At 42.5% G+C, this 22,935-nt stretch overlaps 2 protein-coding genes across 2 annotated transcripts; one reads left to right on the top strand and one right to left on the bottom strand.

The window, feature by feature from the left end:
- Positions 1-1,434: 1,434 nt before the first annotated feature.
- Positions 1,435-18,585, top strand: cttnbp2nlb (CTTNBP2 N-terminal like b). Its single transcript, XM_085782170.1, has 5 exons — positions 1,435-1,555; positions 4,184-4,291; positions 12,572-12,826; positions 13,425-13,532; positions 15,100-18,585. Exons 1-5 carry the CDS (start codon positions 1,550-1,552, stop codon positions 16,405-16,407), a joined length of 1,785 nt encoding a protein of 594 aa, XP_085638296.1. The 5' UTR covers positions 1,435-1,549; the 3' UTR covers positions 16,408-18,585.
- capza1b (capping actin protein of muscle Z-line subunit alpha 1b) lies at positions 17,677-22,542 on the bottom strand. Its single transcript, XM_085782171.1, has 10 exons — positions 22,491-22,542; positions 21,388-21,451; positions 21,234-21,285; positions 20,953-21,016; positions 20,656-20,862; positions 20,490-20,569; positions 20,212-20,290; positions 20,034-20,105; positions 19,403-19,465; positions 17,677-19,267 (listed from the first exon to the last, which is right to left on the bottom strand). Exons 1-10 carry the CDS (start codon positions 22,527-22,529, stop codon positions 19,127-19,129), a joined length of 861 nt encoding a protein of 286 aa, XP_085638297.1. The 5' UTR covers positions 22,530-22,542; the 3' UTR covers positions 17,677-19,126.
- Positions 22,543-22,935: the final 393 nt, after the last annotated feature.

The raw sequence follows: 22,935 nt of genomic DNA, 5'->3' as shown, positions 1-22,935 counted from the left end.
CACTTGTGTCTCATCAATAGACATGTGGGTATATTTGCCTGTAACTGGATTTGTTTAATGATTTTACTCTGATTTTAAACAGATACTTTACTTTTCCAAATATAAATCTGAGACTAAATTGACATGTGATAGAGTTTTAAGAAGGTGTTACTGGGAAATTAAGTGAGATTCTGTTTGTTGATTTGAGCAGCGTTACAAAGACATTAGCATTATTATTATTATTAGCTGATTAGCCGGATGTTACTTGGAAAAGTACAAAGCCAGTGAAATAAGCATACTGAGACATGATGAGACATGATTGTTTGTTAATGAAAACACAACCACCTGCTGTGTTTTCATATTGTGGTTTCACAGACTGCACATCATGCCTGTTCGAGTCCATAAGTGGTTGTATTGCTAGTCGTGAGGGTAATTGTGAGGAGCCTATACTTTATGCCGCTGTGTGCAGAGGTGAGAATGACAGGCTCATAGTGTACTGTAAGAACACTGCTTTGAAAACTTTAGTCAACAACAATGACTATCTGGACCAGATCCATTGACAAAACATCTGGTCTATCAGGTTTCTGTTCCTACTTTTCAATAAGGCTGGGTCAGTAGAGGTGTAGTAGTCACAGAGAGACAAAAGAAGGAGATAAACATTAGACTATTCAAAGCCAACCCTTTCTCTGCTCTAACTGACACTGTTTCAAGGGGATGAGTCCCTTCATGTACGTGAATACAATATTGAATGACAAAACTACCGCGTCCTACTTCTTTATTCTGAATCATAATCTCCAGTATTCCTATGACAGTCAGTTATACACACAAGAAACTAAAATACAAATGGACATAAAGCAACTTCCCTTTATAATTTATGAATGCAACATAAATCCTGCCTCGTTGTGTGCACTAAATTAAACTAAATGCTGCAGAAGAGTGTTAACGTAAAGGCACGTTTGGTATGCAGCATGTTCACACCTAGACAAACTGGACTGACCCCAGGCTGATTGACAGGGCCACAGGTCAGGGAGGGTGCTGTGATGCATTATGGCCATGAAGAGGAACTATAACACCGCGTGTAAGAAGATGCAAGCCCTCTTCTATGCGAGTGTCAGTTTTACGGGGAAATAACCGGCTCCATCACTATTCTAAATACATGGGTTATGTTTGCAGGAGCAAATTTTTTTTTTTTTTTTTTTTTTTTTTTACTTAAAACTACCACAACATGTGCGAAATATTTAACCTGTACGTTCAGTGTGCAGTCACAACAACTCAGCCCCCACGAGATCGATGATGGGACACCGCTGTGTCTGAAACAAAGAGGTTTATCCCCACTGCCTCGGGAACGCCCTTATCTCCGCCCCTTGATAGACGAACGGGCCTCCCATTGGTCAGATTGTTGAATTACGCCCCTCTGATTGGCTGGCAGCCTCGTCATTGAACGTCTTGTTGTTCGCACTCGCCTCGCTCAGAGCAGGAGTGCCTGTGACAGTGGACTGCTTTGATTCATGCTGCTGTGGAGCCTCATATTTGGATTGGCACAACAATTAATGAACAGAGATCAGAGCGCATGAAGGTATGTTTATCACGGGAGGTCGTGCTGATATTTGCTGCTGGTTTACAGGAATTCAACCTCCAGTCTGTTGCGGCTTTTTAGTGAGAACCAAAAGTCTATAGACAGGAGATCCCTGGCTCATCTGATATTTGCTCGTACTACACTGGGCTTGCCTTTTCTGGTTTTCTTGAAACTTTACCGCCATAAACTAAATGCGACTTTAAGTAATAAAGATCAAAAACAATTTCAAGATGAATCGTAAATCAGATCAACTCTCGCGGAGATCCATGGGCTTTTACAGTATGTTGAGTTGATTTCCAGGCTAATGGGTGTGAATACCAGTCATATTGATGCAGTATTGATTTCTCCATTATCACTACAGGAAATCTATAAACATAAGAGGTAATTTGATGTTTATTCTGATGTGTGTGTGACACATAATTGCAGTTGAAGTGAATGTTACCGGCATGGAAAGATAGTGGCAGCCGCTTGTGTCAGACAAAGGCCCAGGACGGCAGGTGGATCCTATGCTGTTCCTGGGCAACCACTGCGCTCATGTATCGCTTTGAACGCACATTGAACCGCCCGATCCTGCACATTGGACACATTAGCAGAGCGCATGGCCCTTCCTGGTTTCCCAGCCAAGTTTAGCCCAGAGTTGGAGAGAAATAGTTGCAAAGCAAGAAAAAGGGTAAGGAAACAATGAACTGGCTGGGTGAGTATACACACAGAGGGGGGGGTGACATGGTGGCACTTTTTTGACACTCACCATGGCACTGGTCTGCAGTGTTGCCAAATTATAGGCTTGGCTTCTGTATTGACCTGTAAATCTGCCCTGCTCTGCATGAATGTAATATCTCATGACATGACCATTGAAATATTCACATTGGCCTGTTATTAGCTCATCTATACCAAAAGCTCACTTGCAACAACACTGCCACTTGAAACCATTCAGGCTACAGAGTGGGATTCAGGGATTTTCTCTTGAGCGATGATTCCCATGGTGTGGGCATCCCTGGAATGTTGGAATGATTTTCCATGGAAGCTGATTTACGGATATCAGGTGACACATAGTGAGCTTGGTCTCTAGAGTGACAGCCAGCGGCTCAAACACACACTAAGCTAAACTAACCGTAATATCAGTGTGTGTGTGTGTGTTTGTGTTAGGGTGCCTGGTCGGGCAGGACGGGAAAACCACCCTTGCAGTACATGTCAAGTTAGCAGCCAGTAAATAACTACTGATTCACACTTTGTTGCTTTGCTGTGAATGTGTGGTGAGCCACAGAATGCACCGAGGAATTTTTTTGGAGACACTTAAAATGTTCTGGGACGCTGCATCGGGAAAGTAAACAGCACACTTGAGATTTAACCTTCACTGGCAGCACAGAGGAGAGGAAAGTTTTGAGAGTTACTTTAAAGTGAAGATGTGATCATTTGCTTTTAACAAAGACGAATGAATGAGTAATTTAATGAAAACTTGAGTTGAGTAACATCACAATTGAGGATTGTTGTTCTGTATGAAGAGTCACTGAATTGTCTGTGAAAATGATAAGAATCATGAGTTATACCATTTTCCAGCTGAACCCACATGATGGGCAGCTGCACTCGCCACCATCCTCATCAAAACACTTAATGAGGGAATATACGTTGGAAGAGTCCTTCAGAGACTGGTAGAATGTATGCCGAGCACTGCAGCAGTGAAGCTGCTCTAGTAGCTCGTCTTGGACTTTAATAAAATACTTTAGTACTTTTTATTTTTTTCGCTTTAATATGACAGGAAGTGCACACTATGCAAATGACAGAACCCTTAAGGCATCCAGCACTGAGCTTTGTTACTTGTCAGATTGTTTATTCATGATGCGAGCAGTAAGAGACAGGCTGATCATTACAGCCTCTGTTATCTGAGATCACAGAGCTCAGCTCACTTGTCCAACACATGATTAACACCCTGAGGAGCAGCCACACAACTATGAGGCTCTGAGGATAACCTGACAGAGACCTCACCCCTACTTTAAAAGATGAAGTCAGCTGTGTTTTGTCATTTTCTACTTTTGAAGGATAATGATGTCAGCTGTGTGAAGCGTGTTATGTCTGGTCACTATGACTAGACTGGGCCTAACAGATGAATCACAGGAGACAGAGAACAGAGGGTGTGATGGCTAATCCCTTTGTGCTAGTCTGTGCTACATAAGTTGTTTCAAACAGTCACATTCACTTTACCGTCCATGGTTGGCAAAGAATCTCTGGATAGTTGGTACTGTACCAAAACAAAGCAGAGCAGACAACTGTCCTCAGTCCCTCAGCAACTTAACATGCAGATATGCTAATGACTTCCTGTTTATAACCCTGTGCACAACCCAGTGAGGCCACAGATGGGACCCCAAGTCTCATCCTATATCGGCTCTGTGCCACTCACTGAAAAATGCACTCATACATACACATATGTATACGATTCTGAGAATAAATCTATTTCCAATAAGCACTCATATTGCCTGTGTTGAATGTATTTTGACTGCATTTTGCATGAGTTTGTTGCTTTTTCTTTTTTTTTAAATAATAAAAGCAGGTTTGAAAAACAATGGGGTCATATTAATCATTATCATCTCTTTCTCATGTTCTTTCCCATTCCTTCTGTTTCTTCTTCTTCAGGAGGAGACAATGAATGTGGAGGCTCTGAGCAGAGCAGAGCTGCTGACTCTCCTCAGTATCTTGGAGGGAGAACTGGAGGCCCAGGATGTTGTTATACACACCCTCAGGGTGAGTTGGACTCTACAACTCTACACAAATCTTGAACACCTCCACCACCCTCAGTTCACTTTAAGAGAGTATCTACATCAAAATTGAGAAATAAATGCAATGCTTTTTGTCCTCTCTTCACTGACGACATCCTTCAACGCTAAAATTAACCCGTCTCAGCATTACACCCCCAAAAAAGAATGTCAGCCAACACAGAAGGGATATGTAAACAGGAAAGTGAGGAAACAGAGCTAATAAAGACAATGGCACAAGAGCCCCACTGGTTTCCCAGCACCAACATTATTGCTGGTCAGTTCAGTCTCTGGCCGCAGCTGCAATGCAGTGTTTTTCTTTTGTTTTTCACAGTTAAGCCATTATCCAGACCTTATTTGTCCTTTGTCAAATTGCCTCTAGATGCAGCTCAGGCGTATTGCTCTTTATATCTGACTATTTTAACATGTGTTTTAATAAATTTAAAGTGAAGATGAGGACAGTTGCTTTCACTTTAAATAGAGACGGGTGAGAAATTAAAGAAAAACCATGAATGGAGTAACATAACAATTGCAAATGCTTCTGCACAAATCTTACACAGTGATTCCTTTTTATCCTCAGTTTTGTGAAGCTCATCAAATCATTTTCAGGGAGAGAGAGATAGTGCAGCTTTCTGCAGCCACAATGCTTTGCAGTGTTTGGCTCTGATTGGCTCTCTCCATGACCACAGCAGTTTAGATGAAGCTACTTAGGCCCTAAATGCCTGACTCATTGTCTGAAATAGTGGCTGAGGTTGTGATGGAGACAAGTAGCAACCGTGAGTGTAGGCCGTCATAGTGAAGTTTATCTAGACAGCAAGAAAGGCTGTAATTATGAGATAATTTCCGTGTCAGGGCCTGAGGGGGAGCCACTCTTACCACACCAGCTTAGATATGTCTCGATTGGCAGTTCCCCAGATCTGACGTACACAGGGTTTGACCCAAAGCAAACACACACACACAAACAGTGATTGCCTTAAGACCAATGTAAAGTCGCCCTAAGTATTCCTCTCTCTCTTGCTATACTGCTTGTTTCCTCTCCCTCCTTTCCTCCCTCTCTCTTCCTCACACACAGCCACATTATGGGGGGTCTTTCATGTTCGACCATGACTTATGCCCTATCAGCCCCCGCACTCACGAATGCACACTCTGGTGGTCTCTGGTGGGCCAGTTAGAGGCTGTGGTGTTTATTGTGGAGAGGATGTACAGAGTTGTAGATTCAAATCACTGACTTCCCTTGTACCCACTGGGGAGCTGTGCACCATTTTAACAGACTGGTCCATACTAGGGCAGATTATGTGTGGACATGTGGCCTGCAGAGGGGAGTGTCAGGGGTTGATAGCGGACTAATGTGTCCAATATTGAGCACTGTGTCTGTGCATTAATTTGGCACCTAGGAAGTCTTGTTTGTACAGCTTGGCTTTCCCTGCCCTGACTGTTTTTCCCATCTTCCCACAGCGATTCCCCCCTCAGGATCTTAACATGCTACGAACAGTTCCTTTAACAGTGTTCTGCCCAACCAGTGCTGTCTTCCCAGTGTAGTCAGCCAAAATGGCACAGTAACCAAACTCAGTGTGTGCCAGCAATGTTTACTTGCATGTGAGGACGGTTGAAAAAGACAAAGGGGTGCCCCCACACACACTCTTTTCCTCCTTTTAAATATTTGGTCTTTTCAGCAGCAAGTACTTGGGATGCCTCTGCACTGCTCGGGGCAACTGTATTCAAGCGCTCTTTAACACTTCCGTCACCTGAATCCCCCTAAAATGTGGAACTGTGTTAACTTATTTGAAATGGTGTCTCCTGTGAGACGTGTCTCTACACATTCTTGATTTTACTTTTCCTAGTTCTCATCACCGTGGTGAGCAGGTGAACAGTTTTACTGCAGGGAACATTCCTGAAAACATGACACCAGAAACAGGTCCTGCATTCCAACAGGAGTGGCATGTGTTTTGAGTTGATCATTGTCTATATCTATATAGGAAGAATTTGCTATTATTAACTTCTCTATGTCAGGTAGATGGCACAGATCCAGCATAGAGCAGGTTGTCTATACTGTAACTCAAAGGAATGTTATTCCCAAGATGAAAACTGACGCAGGTGAAATACTCGGTGAGGGAGGTGTGTCAAAACAAACTCTGTTCAGAAATACAGTGGAAAGGAAAAGTAAGTGAACCTTTTGGAATGATCTGGTTATCTATTAGTAAGTCATAAGATATGATCTGACTTTCTTCTAAGTCACCAGAGTAAGCACACATGGTGTGTTTAAGATAATATCACAAAGAATTATAATCTTTTGTGTCTTTGATTATACTGTAGCTGCAATGGTGTAGTGAAGTAAGTGAACCCCTTGGTACCAGTAACCTCAAGCAAACTTGATACCTTGATTCAATTATTCCATCATTTGGCTTTTAGCTGTCCAGGCCCACAGGCAGCAAAACAGGATTAACGCTCCCTCCATTGTTCTTCACCACTGGGATGATGTTCTTATGTTGGTTTTTTCGTTACCTGTTATACACCAATAACAGTGCTACATATTCTCTCCGAACAAGTCAACATTAGTTTAAGTGCACAAAACATTCTTCCAGTAGTGCTGTGAAGTTTCTAACTGCTCTTTTCAGGCACACAGTGACATTTTGTTCCTAGGTAATGTCCTGCCATAAACACCATTATTTGTGTGGCAGACTAGATGTTAACCAGCTCCAATGACTTTAGCTTTTTCTTTCTCTCTTATGTTCCTGATCATTCTGCATTGTGCTTTCTGAGTCATCCTTGCTCAACACCCACTTTTATGGAGAGCAGCCACATCTCCATTTATAGAGCGTGTCCAACTGTACTGTAGACTGAAGAATATTTAAAATCTCTCAGATAACTTTATAGCCCTTCCAGCTTCATGCAGATCAACCATTATTGACTGAAAGTCGTCTAGGATCTCTTTTATTACAAGACACAGTTCACATCCACAGATCCAAAGTAGCTCGAATTCACACCTCCAGACTTGTTTCTTGATAATTATTCCTCCCTACATGTGTTTGAATGTTGTACTCAACATGAACAAGAACACTATGATTTGTCTGTCATCGTTTAAAATTGTTGTTTGTTCATTGACGTAACACAGATGAGGATTTCAAAGGTTTCACTTTCTTTGTCTTGCCATTGTAAACCTCCTGTCTGCAACAAGGAACTGCTTTCAACTTTTTGAAGTCCCTTGTCTCCAGTATCTGTGGCTGTGAAACAAACATTTCTGTTTCTGAATTGTTTTTTTGTTTGTCCAGACCACCGGGGTTATGTAGTTAAAAAAGTTAAAGTCATGCTCAGCAGGACCTGTTTTTGTTTTTCATAGTATGTCATATCCTGTAATCCTAAAATGCTTTGTCTATTTTTGCAGGCTGACGTATTTTCCTGACTCCATAAACAATAGGGCCTGGCTAGAGTGTGCTGTTCAGATAAGATTGTATATTTCTGTTACTTTACAAGAGTTGCTGCACAATTTGGACATGTTGTCAAGACTGGAGGGGGGGAATGTACATGATAACAAACCACAGCAGAAACCGCACGTAAGGTACCATTAAAAGCACATGTAATAACCAATGTACCACTGTAATGCAGACTGGTCTGATGTCAGTGAAATGCTTTCATATCAGCCACTTGAGCCTGAGGCCTGAGAGAGTGAAGCTCCCTGACCTGAAAACTCTAAGATGACATCAAAGTACCTGATGCAGACAGAAACACACACCTTTCCTCACGATGCCTTTTTATAGCAGCCTCTCTTGTCCCTAGATCTGGTTATAAGCTAAAGGTTCATATCTGTAATGAAATGAACTCCACCCTTCGCTGCTATTTGCACTGAACCAAGGAGTATTTGCCTGTTACAAATAAAATAGTGATAAAGGAGGTCGGGCCAAGCTGAGACAACAGCCAGTCCAAGATAAGAAAAATCACTGCTTTTCACTGAAGCTTCTGCTTACATCTGTGTCAGTGAATTGCCCCACCAGTTGTACTTTTGACTCTATTTCAAGAAAAACTGTATGCTTCCTTGTTTCTTGTTCCATCTAATATGTTATAAGAGATCACTGCCTGGCCAAAGGGTGAGAGCACCTGCTTCCGTGTTTCATCACTAACCACAGATGATAACATTTGAGGCGGTTAAAGATTACTTAGAGTTACTTCATTGCTTGGCCCATAAAGTAAAGTGAGGTTTTGTTTGGCGTCTTCCCAGTTATCGCGGTGCCATCTGTGGTTAATGTGTGGGTGGGAGGTGTGGAGGATGCAGCTCAAGCCTTAAGCACACACCTTAGCTTACACTTGAAAAAGCATCTTAATTCACCCCCCTGTCTCTCTTTCTCTGTGGGAGTCCACAATGCCAAGCTAGAAAACAACACTCCAGTAGAACAGAGCACCTGCTCATTTCAGGATGCAAATGATGCGTGTTCACATCCTGGGAATGTCAGTTCATAATGGGTGTTTCTGTCTGAAGAGCACTAAGCAATTATATTTTTAAGTGACTACACATACTGTGAAAGGGGTCAAACCCACAGAGAACTGTCACATTATAACAAACTCGAAAACACTCAAGCACTAAACAGCCTCTCCAGAAGTCTTAGCCTCTTTTAAACTCGTTCTGGCTTCACAAATTTACTATGTGGTTCAGTTAAGTCGCTGTCAAAAAACTCTATAGTATAGCCACAGCTGATAATCCTATTCTGCTCAGTTAGCTGATTAGCTGCTAGGATTTGGCAGAAATGAAAATGGAGTGGGGAAAAAAACACGTCATTTGAAATCTGACCTCAGAGGAACAATAAAGTTGCTCTGTATCTGCCCCACATGGAAGTTGACAACTCATCAGCTCCTCTGATTATAAGTGACGAAACGAAACAAAAACAGCCAGTGAACGTGGCTTTCAGTTGGTTCATTTGCACTCCCAAGACAATACTGCAGATTCTTATCCTGCCGAAGTGTCGCTTAGTTAATGATTATGTTGTCCATAGTTGCTAGCAGGCTAGTCATTAGTCCCCAGCAACATCTCTGTCATGCCAAATTCTTTCTCTAGTTCCTAACAACAACAATGCATCCCTACTATTGGCCTGTGTATGTGATAGTCTTTGTATGCTATTTCCTTTTCTTTACATTAATTTTCACGACACATATGACACATTATTGAGACATAAAACTTTATTGTTGTTTGACTGTCTGGGCTTCCAGCGGATTGATATCTCTCACCTGTCAATGCCTGCTTTTCAGCAGTGATGATAAACAGTGCATTCTTTACTTTCTTTACCTCATCTAGTAAAATGTTCACTACATGCTCTTCAGCTCCGATTGCTCTGTCTGATGTTCTGTCCTCAGACAAACTATGACTCGACACTCTGTTCTTCTTGTATTGTAGGTTTATAATCAAATAAATAAATAAATAAGGTATTTGCTTTGAAACAACAGAACACAAGTGAAAGGCTGCCCCATACACCACTTTGATTTTGTTTTACAAAAGAAAGATGTTGGTGCATCTCAGTGCATTGTCCTCCCCTTGCGCTTCTACTGCTCCTCAAGTTTTAAGTTCCATGAAAGAGGCTTTTCATATCTGACAGGTCTGTTCCTGCTGTCCTTTTGTCTCCTTGTCTGTTCTTCTAAGGAACGGACTGATTCACCAGGAATGCATACTTTACCATAAGCCCAACTGCAAAGCTTCTGGATTTGAGATGTTACCCTGGAGACAGCAGCTTATGCAGTATGGCACACATAGGCTACAATAAAGCAAATATATGTGCTCATAGATTCACACACAGATGCTCCTATATGCATGCGTATCCATCGGATTTATAGCAGATAAACTATACAAGTGACTACACTGCAATGTACCCGACACCATTCAGAGCTGTAACTTTGCCCATGCTGAGTGCTGCGTTCATTGTGTGACATCCATTACCCAGGCTCAGCAAGGAAACAGGACTCCCTGGCTCTTTTCACTTCACACAAGGGCATGATTGTGCCCCGAGGTTGTAGGTAACTGACTGACAGAGAATTTCACCAGGTGAAAGGCATCAGGTTGTCTTTCACACCTTGCTAAAGCTGTGGGAATGCATCAGAGGACAGGACACAGGCTTTTGAACAATGGCAATGATCAAACAAGCTGCAGTGCACCCAATTCTATACTGTAGCTACAACTTTGCATGAAATACAGTTTCATCTCACATACAACAAAGTCTGTTCTTGGTACCGTTTCAAAAGCAAATTATTGATTCTGAAATGGATCACAAATAGTAAATTCATAGGATGTAATTTATTTCTTCCCACAACTAAGCTGGAGAGACACTTATCATCAGTCGTTGGGCAGAAATGAGAGCTTTGCAACAGAGAGGGTTTGGTTCTTACACTCTCTCATAAAGGAAAGCGCACTCTGTCATTATGATCAGTTGTGTCCTGAGAAAATCATGAGAGACCAGAGCCCAAGGCCTGGGCTAGTGCTACTACTACTACACACACACACACACACACACACACACACACACACACACACACACACACACACACACACACATACCCCTTAATGGCCTGTTTAAACAGTTATTTAACTCAGGAAGCGGCAGTTTTGTCTGCAGCTAGATGAAAAGGCTTTACGGCTTTACTCCAAAGCCCAGTGCAAAAACACACGTACACACGCATGTTTTGTACTCACAGAAAAGGAAAAAAGAGACATACCACACACACATACACTCATAACTACTCTCACATATTGAAGCCTACTGGGTCAGACATGGAGACAATGCATGGGACTGAGGGCATTGAGACAGTGTCTTTGTGCAAGTCCTGTAATCTCTTCACTGAGGGTCGCATTCTTTGTGCAGCCACTGAAAAAGCCTTCTTACTGACACCCTCAGGGTGTGTGTGTGTATGTGTGTGTATTTGAGCTGCAGTGGTCTTGGAGAGTGTGAGAAAAAGAGTCTGACAGAGAGGCGGAAGTGGAAAGAGGCATTTTCTGAGAAATGATGATGAACCGGCAGAGGAATGCAGTGCCATGCATGTTTGGGCAGTGGGATGACGGGGGCAGGGGGGACCGGGGTGTTTTGATCAGGACTGCATGGGGAGACGGAGACGGGTGTCCTGGAGGCACGTGGAGTGAGCTTTGTGGCATGTGCTTGCATCATTAGCACCGCCAGCTGACCCTGCATGCCTCACAACTCAAGCCATCCAACTATACGTAGTTAATGAGACCTCCTGATGACATGGGATGACCCGGAGTGAGGTCAACAAAGGCCCTATCACAAATTCACCTCTCATTCCAGCCAGTTTCTCTTAACAAACTGAAATAAGATACAAATTAGTTTCCCTGCATTATGTTATACCGCAGGAGGATCTATTTTTGAGTGTACAGTCGCTTTTTATTCAGTTATTTTGTTTTAACTAAGGTATACCATTTCACTTGAGACAGCTCTGTCTTTGTGTGTGTGTGTGTGAGTGTGTGTCTGTCTGATTTCATGGCCTGGACCTTCACCCCTTCATCCCTGGGGAGGAGTTAACATCTGTCCCTGGTGGGGGTTGGACAGCCGTGCCTCACCTCCTCTTTGTGTTTGGGTTGAGGGGAAACACCATCTGCTTGTGCTGACACTGACAATAACATCACCCCACACTGATTTCCTGCACATAAAGTGCTGAGTGTGTATGCGTGATGGTGATGGTGTGGATGTGAAACGTCTAATGTTATTATCTACAAGTCAGTCATCTCTCGTGCATCATGTGCTGATGTGTGTGTGTGTGTGTGTGTGTGTGTGTGTGTGTGTGTGTGTGTGTGTGTGTGTGTGTGTGTGTGTGTGTGTGTGTGTGTGTGTGTGTGTGTGTGTGTGTGTGTGTGTGTGTGTGTGTGTGCCTTTTGCTTCCGCAGTATGTTTGTGATGAGTTGCTTGTTACTGTTTTTCTTGGCTCTGGTACTTGGGCCTCATGTTATCTTCTTCACACATTCTTTCCTGAGCTGCAGTGTAGAAAGGAGAACTCATCTATCAAAACCATTTACTGACACACATAAGCACACCTTTATTAATGCTGTCTTCCTGTAATGCTGTCTTCCTGTAAGTCACTGGATGGAGGGCATACACATTTAATGGATCTCATCTAATTATTTGTTTAATTAGCTCTGAGTCATACATGTATATTTATGTTTACATCCCTTTCTGTGGTTTGTTTGTTTATGCATCATTTGGTAAAACTAATTTTCAAGAGGGTCAACACATCTGCCTAACAACACAATTATGTGTGTGTTTGTATGTTTGTGTGTATCTATTAGGCTGAACATAGAGATACTTTCATCCAGGAGCGCTACGGCCAGTACGACCTCAGCGATCCATTCCTGGCGCTGCAGAGGGACAGCGAACCCGAGGAGCGACAAAACACACTCACCCAGCATCACACCCACCAGCAGCAGGGCAGAGCGGTGGGCCCTAATCCTCTGGCTGTGCTTAAACTGGTCATGGCTCACTGCAAAAGGATGCAGGACCGGATGATGGGACAGTTGGCTGCTGCTGAGAGCAGACACAGGAGGGTAAGAGAGCAAAGCACACTCATGCACAGTCACGATCGCACACTCTGTGACTTCTCCAGCTCTGTCTGCCATGTCACATGTGTGTGTTGTATGGGAGGGAAGGAGGAGGTAATGTTGCAAGTCCCCAGCCATTGTCACACGGGGCTTCACACTAGTACAATAGGCTTGTTGTGTGTGTGAATGTGTCCAGCATGTATCTATTTGTCTCCATGACTCAGACACTGTAGACTTGGCTTGGGCGAGTGAGGCTGACAGACGGCAGCCACGCCCAGGCCTAGAGGGGTGATAAGGAGCTTCATGACATCGGATTTATTGGCGTTATAAACACTCAACTTATAGACTAGTCTAGGAGTCAACTTTAGAGAGCTGATGAAAAAGACAAAACCTCGTAAAGAAGAAGAGGTTCTTCTATGCATGCTGATGAGTCAGGGGACAGGTTTCACAGCAGTAATACAGTCTGGGGCGGGAAAAATAAATCAAAGAAATGTAATTTGCCAGTTTGAGCATGGTGTCAAATTTATGCACTTAATCCTGCAGCAAGAAACCTGTCTGCGTGTGATGTCATATAATTTGTTTTATTTGGCCATGTGCTTCACAGATGATCGCTGATCTGGAGGAGGAGAAGCGACGGCGTGCCCAGGACTCTGCGCAGAGTGACGACTTCGCCACCATGCTGCAGACAGAAAGAGGCAAACTGCTGCAACAGGTGTGACTGATGTGTAAAAAGATGCCGAGTTTACATGAACTGCTCTGCTGTATGAGTATGTACGTATATGTGTGGGTGTGTGTAGTTGTACAAGTTTCTGTTTGGTGAAGCTGGTGCTCACTTGCTGATAGATGGGAACATCTGTTGGGAGATTTTTTTTTCTGCTTCCTTTTCCCTCCCTCTCTGTTCCTCCTCTTTTCCCCTCTCCTCTGCCTGTCTGCACAGCGTGTAGCTGTGATTTAAAACCCAGCGACTGAGCAGGGAAGCTTCAGCGCAGCTCCACTGTTGTGTAACTCAGTAGGGTGGAGAGGGCTTGGCCTGTTAAGACACACACACGCACAAGCACAGGGCTGTTCCATAGGAAACAAGAGGCGGAAGAAGCCATTGTTTAGTTGTCCAGCAGCTATGGTGCTTTTATGGCCGCAGGAAACCTGAGATAATGGATGTCCATGTCTAACGCAAGGTCAGCTCACGCACACACGCTGCGAGCGCACAATCAGCAGCATACAAACTGCACAAGGGCCTTATGTAAGAAAGAGTTCCTGACTGTCTCCCAGTATTCCTCAGGCCTTTCCTGTCTGTGTTGTTTTTTGTACACTACTCATACACACTCAATTGTATTCCATCACCTCCCATTTCCTTGTGGTACTCATCAAAGCTTCAAAGCTGTCCGGTCACCCTCCTATTACCTCACACCAAGCTGGACTTTCCATAAACATGCCATGTAAGCAAATAATTCTTGGATAAGGTGAAACATGAAGAACTGCCCCTCTTATCAGTCTCTTCCAGCTCTAAAACCTCATCCCCCTTTCCTGATTCCTTGTGACTCAAGTGGACTTAGTTTGAGTTTTGAGTTTGACCAAGGATGTCAGCCATTTTGAAACTTCATGATATGAGGCTCCATTTTTATAAGCTTTTTGAAGAATAAAGCAAATAGGCTACACTTTTTATACCACTTCATTCATTTAAGATAAGCCATTTGAATGAAACAAGATCACGTGAGGAGGTATCATGCATGTTATTGGTAAATTATAAAAAATTGTAAAAGATGAGCTTTGTTTTATAGCAGAAAGCCAATGGAAGACTTAGACTTAGAAATTAGACTTAAACATTATAGTGATTTTTAACATTTACATAAACCCTGTAGTATAGAGATATATTTTAAAGTATATTTTTTGGCGTTTTCGCCTTTATTCGACAGCACACAGTATAGATAGACAGGAAAGGGGGAGGCAGAGAGGGGGAATGACATGCAGGAAAGGTCTGCCCGATGCAGGATTCGAACCAGGGATGCCTGCGTTGAGGACTGTAGCCTCTACATGGGGCGGCCGCCTTAACCACTGCGCCACGCACCACCCCAGTATAGAGATATATTGAGATTAGTTTTAAAAGCACATTTATATGGTTTATACAAAAAATATCTTTATTGGCACCTTTGTAATGTTTTTTCAGTTGTGTCTCATTCTGTCTGGTTTGATGCATCAGAGCAGTGCTCTTTTGCCTCCTTGTGGTCAAATGAGGAAGAGCCGCCTTGCCTTGACTCATTATTTCTCTCCTCTCCTTCTAGTTGGAAGTGGAGCGTGCAACTGTGCGGAGGTTAGAGAAGGAGCAAGCACAGCTGGTGAGCAAGGTGGAGGAGTCACTGTCCGAGCAGCAGCAGCTCTCCTCCAGTCTGACCTTGGAGCTCCAGAAAGCCAGCAGCCAGGCCCAGGAGGAGGCTCAGAGGGTCAGCCAACTTCGCACCTTGCTCCAAGAGGAGACCACCACCCTGGAAAAGATCCGGGGGGTTCTTGAAAATGAGAAGAGCAGGTCAAGCCAGCTGGAGGCCAGGTCTGAGAGGCAGCTGGCTGAGTTCGACACAGAACGAGAGCAGATGAAAGCCAGGATCAGCAAGGAGGAGGAGAGGAGTCGGGAGCTTGAGAGACAGGTGGAGGAGCTGAGGAAGAGGTTGGCAGAACCGGACGGATGTAAAGAGGAGGTAAAGGAGGCAGTGACGGAGACGAAAGAGTCACTTTCCAAGACGATGGTGGTGTCCACCTCTGTTCAGACTGAACCAGATGGAAAGATAACTGTCACTCCTAAATCCACCTCAGTGTCAAAGGTCAACGGCCATAACGCTCATAAAGAGACAGAACTAATGCAGGAGGGAAGGGGGGCAGAAAATGGAGGAGTGGTAGAGAATGGGGGAGGAGCAGCTTTGCAATCCCCTCTGCACCCTCATCCTCACACTCACCCTCACTCTCCATCCAGCACAGCCTCCTCCTCTCTCTCCTCGTCCCCCATTTCCTCGCCCGTTCTCGCCAAGCGTCTAGGTAGCCCCGGTTTCCATCAGTCCTCCTACCAGACCAGCGTCAACCAGCGATTCCACGCTGCCCGGCACAAGTTCCAGAGTCAGGCTGAGCTGGAGCAGCAGCAGCACGGTGGGCCCCTGTCCCCCAGAGACCTCTCCCCCACCACCTCCTCCATCCCTCCCCCACCAGAACACAGCACAGCTAAGCAGCTGGCCCGCAACACAGTCACCCAGGTGCTGTCCCGCTTCACCAGCCAGCAAGCGGGAGCCAAGCTGGCGCCGATCAGCAGCTCTCCGTTTGGTACGGACTACCGCAATCTAGCAGCGTCTCCACCTGGGGGGCGGTCACCTTCTTCTGGGCCCCTATCTCCGGGCATCCGCTCCCCCCTCACTCCTCGCTCGGACAGGACCCATCCTCCTCCTCCGATCCCTCCCAAGAAGCCGGGCATGAGTCCAACTCCAGGCTCCCCGAGTCACTCTGCCCGGACCAGCCTCTTCCCAGAGCTGACGGGGAACTGTGGGCACAGCAACAACGGGCAAGAGGAAGCCAAGGAACCTGACCTTGTTTTATCTTCTAGCAGCTAACGGCCAGATCATATAAAATAACTGCTAAATGAGTCAGGCCTTAATCATCAGTTACTGTAATGTTCAGCTTTGCTAGTCCTTGAGCACACACTCATAATCAGTAGTGTAGACATTTCTTAACTTTGGTTCAAACAGGTGGATTTAGGAGTGTGCTGCACCCCTACCTCTATGCCACACTTTGAGAAACAAATGGGAAAGAATATCATATAATATGTTTAAGATTATTTCATTGCATATATTATTTGTTACATTACCTTTCCTGTCTTTATTAATGCCTATAAAATATTTCCAAGAGTGAAATTTTGGAATGAAAATAAATATCTCAATCATTTTCCACTTTAATCCCATGTTAAGGGAGCCGAGTGAACATGTATGAAGGGAAAAAATGTCAATAGGTTTTCATAGCACAACACTCTTTCCCTTTCCCCCTAATGCTTAAACTGCCAGTCCTTTTAGAATAAAAGACTTTAGTCTGATACCAGACTTAATAGCAAGTAGAAGAAGGCTTAAATCCATGGATGTAGAATGTAACAGACACGTAGCTATCACCTTTTCACAATAAAATAGTGAGTAGTTTGTAAAAGTTTTTCCAATGAATTCTTATGCAGATGAGAAGATTAGCCTGTAAATAGTTCCAATGAACAACATCAAATGCATGTGCTGTTTTTCTTTCTACTGGTCATGAATACACTGAATCTTGTCTTGAAAAGGGAGATCCTTGCTTTGCACTACATTACTGTAAAATACTGTATGTCTACAATTGCATATGTTTTATTCAGGGAACATTCAATCCAGCTTCACTCAATCCAAGAACTATTTATCCTGGTTATGTGTTAACTCTTTGGTATATTACATCCATGAAGAAAATGGGAACTAAAAGCTTATTGAGTCTTGCTACTGTAACGATTGTTTCTGTAGTACATGTCGAAAAAATTGCATAGCATTGTGTGTTGTCTTTACAGTGCTACACAGCAGATTTTTCTTTTAGGTTTACAATGTTTTGTTTTCTATCTATTGAAACCAAGAATTCAAAGTAATTATTTTAGCCTATAAGTCTGTTGATTTATACACTGCTTGTCTGTGAGGGACAGTGTCCGTCAAAACATCTTAACTAAATAATATGAGCACCTGCAACACCCAGTGCTGTTTTTAAAATAAATTACTCTTGCCTTAAAGCTCAAAGTGTCTCAAAGTTTTTCCATTAAAAGTTTTGTCTGGCAGTCTCCTGGATAGCTATGCAAGGTGTGTGTGAGAGAGTGTGACAGCCAAGATGTTCAATCCATTTATTTGTACAACAGAATGGGGCAGTACAGTCTTGAAGTTTATAACTGATCGGCACACAGTTGTAGTATAGTGTGAGGGTTGAACACAGCACTTAGTCTAGCTAACAAGTAACTGATCCAGAGTCAGCCTACTCAGAAGACATGTAACACATACAGTATGTGGCCTTACAGAAGTCATGTAATGTATACAGTATATGATCTTGCCTTACATGGCAACTGCATTGCGTTCACTTGGCTTTGGCCAATACACAATAAACAGTTTGTTATGGTTAACAATGCAATATTCTAGGACTCCAACAAAAAAAACCAGCATATTAAAATAGAAATTTGCATACATGGGTGGGAGGATGGAGTTCTTTACCATAGGAAAGAGATTTTGGCAAATAAATCTTGGTTATTATGAGTATGTTTTCCTTTCACAAAGGAAAAGCTGTACAGCAATAGAGGTGGTGTTGCCAAAGTAAGAGACCAGAGAATGCAGTATAGATGCAGCAGCGCAGAAGTTGCTTTATCGTGTTTCAGTCATCATAGCTTCAGTCATCATCGCTTGCACTGGTGGAGACATACATCAGTGGAGTGCAACAGAAAAAAAGTAAACATTCCCTCAGCCCTGACAGACATTGACAAACACACAGGTCTACAGTGCGGGGAGCTATGCTGAGGCTTGTGCTACTCCTACATGTTAACAGCAGGTACAAATACTGTCAATTTCCTTAAAGATGCATAACTAAGTTCCCTATCAGTTCAGCAATACTATAGACCTACTGTATTAACAGTTAAGATGTCAGATGACAGGTATTCATTTTCCTGCCTACGTCCCAATTTTACTGATGCGGCTGATTTGGAATTTCAGAGAAACAAAAACATAAAATTTGACATAAGTAATATTTTCCTGTCCAGAAAAAAAGAAAATCATACCCTGATATGTGATGATGTGCTTAATTTCTCTCTCTCTCATCAGCTGCCTTGTGCAGTTTTGGTTTTTGTTCCTGTGTGCTAAGATCTCCACTGTGACATGATCACAGTTCCGCATCAGTTTGACAAAGAAAAAAAATATTGCAACTTCTGACATCTGAATGTAAAGAGGTCTGCGTTAACCCAGATGGCCGAAGGAAGATGTACTTCCTTAATGTAGCAGTCCTGAGCACAGCCCTGCACACTGACCCAACACAACTCTTTCAAAAACACACATACAGAAGTAACCAGTTCCTCCAAACCATCAATTATCTCCATAACTGCAACTTCCTTACAGCAGACAGATACCTGTGCCTAACAGTCTGCAAATCTTCAGTTATACCTTTTTGTTTTTGTTTTTATTTTTATTTTTTTCTTGCCCCATACTGACATAGTTTTGCTTTGGTTAGTCCTTGCGCATGTATAGGTGGGTTGTGGGACAAGTGGAGCGTGCGTCTCCGTGGTCAGTCCCTGACCATCCACTAGGCATTCTGCATCTCCTTGCCAATTTTGTAACTTAGGATCTTATTCCAGTCGATCTTAGTGCGTGTAACGGGCAGCTGACGACGCAGCGCCTTAAAAGTGGTATCAGACATGGTTTGGTAGTTCTCACTGATCGCAGTCTGGGGGCAGAAAGAAGGGGAAATCAATTATATCATTTGGGTATTTACTTGAAAAAAGTCAAAATGTTCCTTCATGCATGTTACCATGAAAGTAGATAAGTACAAGAAATGTGTGGTTAGTCAAAGGTAGCCTACCTGGTAGTCATTTTCAGCATTCTCAATAATGTCAACAAATTCCTTAGCTGTTTGGCTTTCGTTCTGTAAAAAAAAAACAACACACACACATACAAACACACAATGATCAATCTTTATCTTATCTGAGAAATGGCACCACCTGTCACTACTATGTACCAAAAGTGCAGACTCAAAAGTCAAGTCAAGTGACATTCAATCTTTCAAAAACAGGCATACTGTAAGAGATTGTTTGTATTTGTAGGATTAAGAAAGATAATGAGTCAACTCTGGGAACAGATTATATCTGTTATGAGGTAAACAAATACAACAGAGGAAGTACTTCTGTAAACATCTGTGTGCAGATACAAAGCAGAACTATGTGTAAAGCTCTGCACTGTTTGTGATAGTGATCAAGTTAAAATAAAACATCATTATTAAAATGACAGCCTTTACTACATACCCTTTGCACATACGTAAATGTATCGTGCAGATTTTTTTTACAGGTTTGGTTCATTTTGATGAACATCACATTACAATCTAAAAATCTTTTTTGACACAAACTTGAGCTCAAACAAAAGTAAAGTTTAAACCATTACAAAAACCCTGTATTAAATGTGTTTGTGCTTACTGTAAGTATTAAACCTTGACTTACAGTCACTGGTATTGATTCTTCTACCTCCTTATGGCTAACCAGCTGCACGTTGCCATCTTCATAGTAGTGCACCTGGAGACCAGAGGAACTTCGTTAATAACCTGGCCTATTTGAAAACAAAATATCACTCTTTGTCTTGATGTTCTTTATGCAAAAGAGCACAGTGAAGAGAAGTTACCTGGATTTTCAGCACTCCCACCACCTGAGCAGTGGATTGACCAATGGTGAGCTTCCACTCTGACCTACAGCGACCGTTCCTGTACAAAAGAGAAATCAATACATGACAGTGAGACGGGAGCATCAAGATTATTTATAAAACTGAGATCCATCACTTCACTTTCATCTTATTAAAAATATATACTCTGTGATAAAGCTGTGCACAGACAGAACAGTACAGAATGATACAATCAGATATTTGTATAAAAAGCTGTTGGCATGAAGATCACTATACTGTACCAGAAGTTTTTGGGCTGAAACTGATGTCCCTCAATGCAGGCTATGATAGTTTGCTGACCATCAACCATTTTTCCATACACCTGCAAAAGACACATAGTACGGTTATGGGTAAAATTGAATATATACTGTTTGGGTGGCTATTTTGTCACAATTTTGTGCACTTTACCGTGGAGACTCCAGTAGGGTAGTGCTCCTTCACATAGGCACTGAGGGCAGTATCACAGGCATCTCTCCAGGTTCTCAGGGCTGTATCTCCTTCATAGGGCTGCACATCGCTCACCTCTTTTCTTAGGTGATCGAAGCGGAACGACAAATGATTGCGGGGATCCAGGAAACGTCCTTGACCTAAGTCACCGTGCTCTGTGATCAGTACCTAAAAAGAGAAATGGGAAAAGATTGACATTTTTGGCTTGAACACTTGCTCTTCATAAATTAATATAAAATACTTAAGGATTAAACATACCGGCTCATCATAGCCCTCTAGTTTGGCAGGAGTAAACTGATCCATGTTGTACTGGGCAAAGGAGCTATACAAACAAAATGAGCACAGATATACAGTACATATTCATGAAAGCTTTCAACAGATATTTTACACTGACCATGTGTGTGTGTGTATACTGTATATTTGTGCATTTCTCTCTGCCTAATTTAATTCAAACGGCAAAAAAGTGTTCAATATGAATTTTTTCTGTGTGTAAATAATATTTGAAATTCTGGCAATATTTATAATTCAGCATTACTTACTGTGAAGCCCCCTCCCTAAGGAGGTTGTCATTATTGAGAAGGAGCCGCACATCTAAAAAGACAAAAAAGGAGAGACAAAACAATAAAATCAAAGGTTTAAGTGTCCCACGTTATACTGAAAACAATATGGCATGTTTCTACAGCTGCTCCTTACCATTGAAGACTTCATTGAACTCTCCTGGAGGGGCATGAGTCACAAAGTTGGCCGCTATGCGGACCTAAGGGGGAAAAAAGTGACCAATTTAAATATGCAATCAGGATATTATATGAAATATGACTTGTATACAATGAGCAGAACAAATGACACCACAGATCAATAAGCAATAACAAATTTAAAATCCTGATTACCAAGTCAAAAAAGTTGACAAAATGCAGTTGTAGGAATCCAGTTGTTAGATTTCACAGTTTAATCTTGGTTTCATTATAAAACGCAGCCAATAATAACACAAACCGCAGAAAATATGTTTTACATAAATAACACTGCACAGTGAATATATCTGGTAAAGATCAATCACAACTTCTGACATAAAGAGAAACATGTCTGTCAAGGAATTGACACTGAATTTGAGAGCGGCTGGTATAGGCTATGTTTTCTGCTTTTATAATATCATACCCATAGTAGTCATTCAGTCTAAGATATCTCTTGACATAGCACCGCCTCTGATTTTCTAGCAAACACACTACGCAAAACCTGTCATTCATAATAATTTGAGCCCCTTGCCACCAGCTGCCATTGGTATTACGAAGAGTGTCACTATCCCGGTGGCTCCATCTAAATTGTAGGCACACATATCCTGATCTGAAGCCATGTGAGGCTAACAAGTATTTGAGCTGCAACTGAATCTGTTTGACCCAGAAATCCAAAGCAAAGTAACGTTAGCCGCTAACGTTAGCTAATGTTATCTGAGATGAATACATTAATGCAGACTAGTATAGACACTGGAACACGACCTTTAGATGCACATCGCCACATGCGTGTCCATTAATTTATTTACAACTACAAATAAGTTTTCAGTCGAGATTTTCCCTATTTTGGTATTTTATCCAGCTGCTAGCCCACTATAAGCTTTAACTAGCATTGGCTAGCTAGCTAATCGTAGCCTTAAAAACACAAGTTTAGCATTTCGATGCGTGACCAAAAAACTGACATTCTCTTTCCAAAACTAAACCGTTCACTCATGCGAACATACAACACCGATAGCTCTCTACAATTAAGAGAGATCACCACTTAGTAAAGAATAAAAATAGTCTGCAAACCTTCTCTTCATCTGACAGCGGCTCCTCAAAGTCAGCCATCTTGGCTCTTTGTGACCCCACCTACCCCAGCTGACTGACAGAAGCAGTGCGGAGGTTTTTATTCACGTAAGAAACGGACTAACTCATACTTATTATAAAATATATCTTGTTATAATACACATTCAACTGTGCTTCGGGGGGGAAATGCAACTCACTGAATCTGATAACTATGCATAAGCACAATAAAAATGAGTCTAATGGTTTATTATTTACAACGCAAGAGGGCGTTAAAAGATCAGTTATTTTACTCGTCTACTTCTTCCTTATGAGCGTTGTGGGGTGATTTCCCTACAAAATAAAAGCACAGATATATGCTACTGTAATTAATAAACAGTTTATACGTCAGAAACCCCTCTACGTTGTTTGACAGCTGCTATATGCGATTTATTCATTCTTATTCAACACT

Source organism: Trachurus japonicus, chromosome 7, assembly GCF_045865225.1.
Source record: "Trachurus japonicus isolate A0001 chromosome 7, Traja_1.0".
NCBI classification, from domain to species: Eukaryota; Metazoa; Chordata; class Actinopteri; order Carangiformes; family Carangidae; genus Trachurus; species Trachurus japonicus.
This window is presented reverse-complemented; position numbering and strand designations above follow the sequence as displayed.